This window comes from Geospiza fortis, unplaced genomic scaffold (genome assembly GCF_000277835.1).
Source record: "Geospiza fortis unplaced genomic scaffold, GeoFor_1.0 scaffold85, whole genome shotgun sequence".
Lineage (NCBI taxonomy): Eukaryota > Metazoa > Chordata > Aves > Passeriformes > Thraupidae > Geospiza > Geospiza fortis.
This window is the reverse complement of record NW_005054358.1, coordinates 1,348,646-1,351,469: the sequence shown is the minus strand read 5'-3', so window position 1 is coordinate 1,351,469 and position 2,824 is coordinate 1,348,646. Positions and strand designations below refer to the sequence as shown.

The 2,824-nt window shown below is 47.2% G+C and overlaps 1 protein-coding gene across 1 annotated transcript in view; it reads left to right on the top strand.

Annotated features, from left to right (window-relative positions):
* The first annotated feature begins 2,372 nt into the window (after nt 1-2,372).
* Nucleotides 2,373-2,824, top strand: part of SLC31A1 (solute carrier family 31 member 1) — a 7,446-nt gene continuing 6,994 nt past the window's right edge. Inside the window, exon 1 of the mRNA XM_031059242.1 lies at nt 2,373-2,634. Coding sequence (XP_030915102.1) covers nt 2,527-2,634 — 108 coding nt within the window. The 5' untranslated portion in view covers nt 2,373-2,526. The remainder of the gene's footprint in view (nt 2,635-2,824) is intronic.

Sequence of the window (2,824 nt, the reverse complement as noted above, 5' to 3'; positions counted from 1 at the left end):
CACATCCACTGTTTCTCCCTTTCTGCAGACAAATGATGATTAGTGAGAAGGAAAGGAGTGAAAAGCTGGACACAGCCCAGCCACGAAGGCAGTTTTACCTGGTAACCAGCCAGGGCTTCTGTGGAGCATTTTGGAACCTGCTGAGCTTGGCAGGAATGTGAAATCCTAAAAGGAATAAATAATCATTGGACAAAAGCTGGTGAGGATGTTGTATTCAAAGGAAAAGCAATGGATCAGTCAACTGAGAGAAGAGGGAGGAGACAGGGACAGCTCTAAACTCTGCTCTCTCAGGAACAGGAGCCAGGGCACGGCTGGGGCTGGGCCAGGGCAGCTCAGGCTGAGCTCAGGGCAAGGCTCTTCCCCCAGAGGGTGCTGGCACTGCCCAGGCTGCCCAGGGAATGGGCACGGCCCCGAGGCTGCCAGAGCTCCAGGAGCCTTTGGACAGCGCTGCCAGGGATGGACAGGGTGGGGCTGCTGAGGGGTCTGGGCAGGGACAGGGCCTGGGCTGGGGGATCCCTGTGGGTCCCTTCAGCTCAGGATATTCCATGGTTCTGTGATTCCAGGAGATTTTGGCTGCAGGAGAGGGGAAGTTCTTGTGTTATGTCTTTCCTCTCCCAGCACATTTTCCTTTGATCCTCTGGGTAAAGCACTTGGGACATTCTTCTTCCTTCCCTGATGCAAAAGACAATTTGAAGTTTGTGTGTTTTGGCAGAGGATTCTTTTCCCAAGTGTCTTGGGACTGCAGTTCTAGAGCTTGAACATTTCAGCTCTTGAACAGGATAATCTTCCAAGCTGTGCCATATGGAAATCACACTGGGCATTCTGCATTGGTGTTCCATGTGGGCATTCCATTCCCTTGGTGAAGTTTTTTCTTGCTACTGCTTGCATTGTTCTCTCTCCTATTTATCTCCCTGTGAACATTTTTCTGGTCTCAGTATTTAAGCACAAATCAGGGACAGAGTGAGCTAAAAATATTAGCAGAAATAGGGGCATGGAATTCACTCTGTTTTAGCCAGTGCCATTGGATTCCATGATTCCATGTTACTGTCCAGGGGAGTATTGTGAGGTTGTCTGATGAAATAAGAGATTGGATACAAGCTTCTGCACAGAGATGGAGAACATACCTGAGCTGTGGGTACCTGGTGTCACTTCTTGGTGCTTCCCTGCATTATTTAATTTCTGTGTTTGCAGGGTATTACCTCTGTCTTTCTTGACTTCCTCCCTGTCACTGCTGACTTAGTTTCCTTACCTTCTCCAAATCTTTAATTTCTCTCATTGCTCACTTCAGTTTAACCCCAAAGCCCTTGGATGTCCCTGTCATGGGGCTGCACTGGCCCTGCTGTTCTGGGCCACCAGTGACCCCTGCACAGTGTCACTGTCACACACTGAGCCAGCTCCACCACCAGGTGCCTTTCAGGGCTTTATTTGCTACTTCAGTTCAGAAAGCTCTTCTAGAGTCTCATTTCCTCTCTTCAGTCTAAATATAGCCATGCCTACCTGTTCAAACACAATGTTCATTTTGGCTTAAAAAACTGAAAAACCACACTTGTAAACTCTCCTGATGGTTTATGTGGAAAGAAGTCTGTATCTCATTTCTTTTTAAACTTTAATTTGATAAAGTGTCCAAACTTTGCTTTTTATTTCCCTTGGTTTTGCTTCAGTGCAGGACTGGAGTAAAGGCAGGGTCCAGTAGGACAGATGCTGTCCTTTCAGGGCTGACTGGTATTCCCAGGTTATTTTCTCTCCTGTTGCTCTTTGAACCTGATGATTTTCATTTCCCACCAGCAATTGCCAGCCCAGGCAGTGCTGGGCCAGAGTGCAGCAGCCATGCCCACAGGTGACCATAGAGGGTATTTTTATTTTTTTATTTTTTTTAGTGTGTCCAGACATCCCTGATTTGTGGTAACCAGATTAAGGATTGGGACTGGCAGCCTCTTGAATGTTTCTCTGACTGTGGGTAATGTGATTACAGGGGAGATGTGGCAATGTAAAGCTCATGGAAATGAAATTGGATTGCCTGTAGCTGTTGCAGACCTTTGCCTGACAGTAGGTCTTGTTCCAACTAACACAATTTCTGTGTTAAGCATGTTCCCAATAAAATGCTTAACTGTCAATTAACAGAAATCCTGTAGTCTGATCCTTTAGTATATGCAATTTAAAGTGGTGCTTGTGATATTTTTGCCTCTTGCAAGACTGCTCTTGGGAAGGGGCTCTGTTTTTTTCCTCAAGTAGATAAGAAATGTTCCTTTATGCTGAGCACTTGCCCCAGGTGCCATCTCAATCAAATTAGGCTGCAGAGGGACACACCCCCTCTAAAGTGTCCTGCTGTGTGCTCTCTGTAGCCAGAGCAGGACCATGAGGAAGCTCCAGGAGTTGTTCAGAGGCAGCAGTTCTCAGTGCCTTGGAATATTTTCTCATGCAGCAGCAGTAGAGAAACCACATTCAGTTTAGAAAAGGCTTCATTGTTTGTTTGTTTTTCAGGGTCCCACTTTTCTATGTGCCTTTGTGAATCTCTCTGTGCTCAAGATGTCTCACCACATGAACAGCTCCACGCTGCCAACCTCGCATCCTCCTGAGCATCAGCACCCGACCAGCACGGCCTCGGGACACGGGGGCCACGACATGATGATGATGGTAAGTGGGGAATTAACCAGAGAGCTTCTCCTTGTCTGTGCTTCAGAGTAACCTGTCCTCTTAAAGACTGTGCTCTGGAGAGCTGGAAATGAAGCTGAGCTTTGGAAGGCAGGAATTCATCCAGGTTAAACCCAGATCCCATTGTGGGTCTTCTGGATGAAGGAGCTGCATGAAGGATACAGAGCAGGAA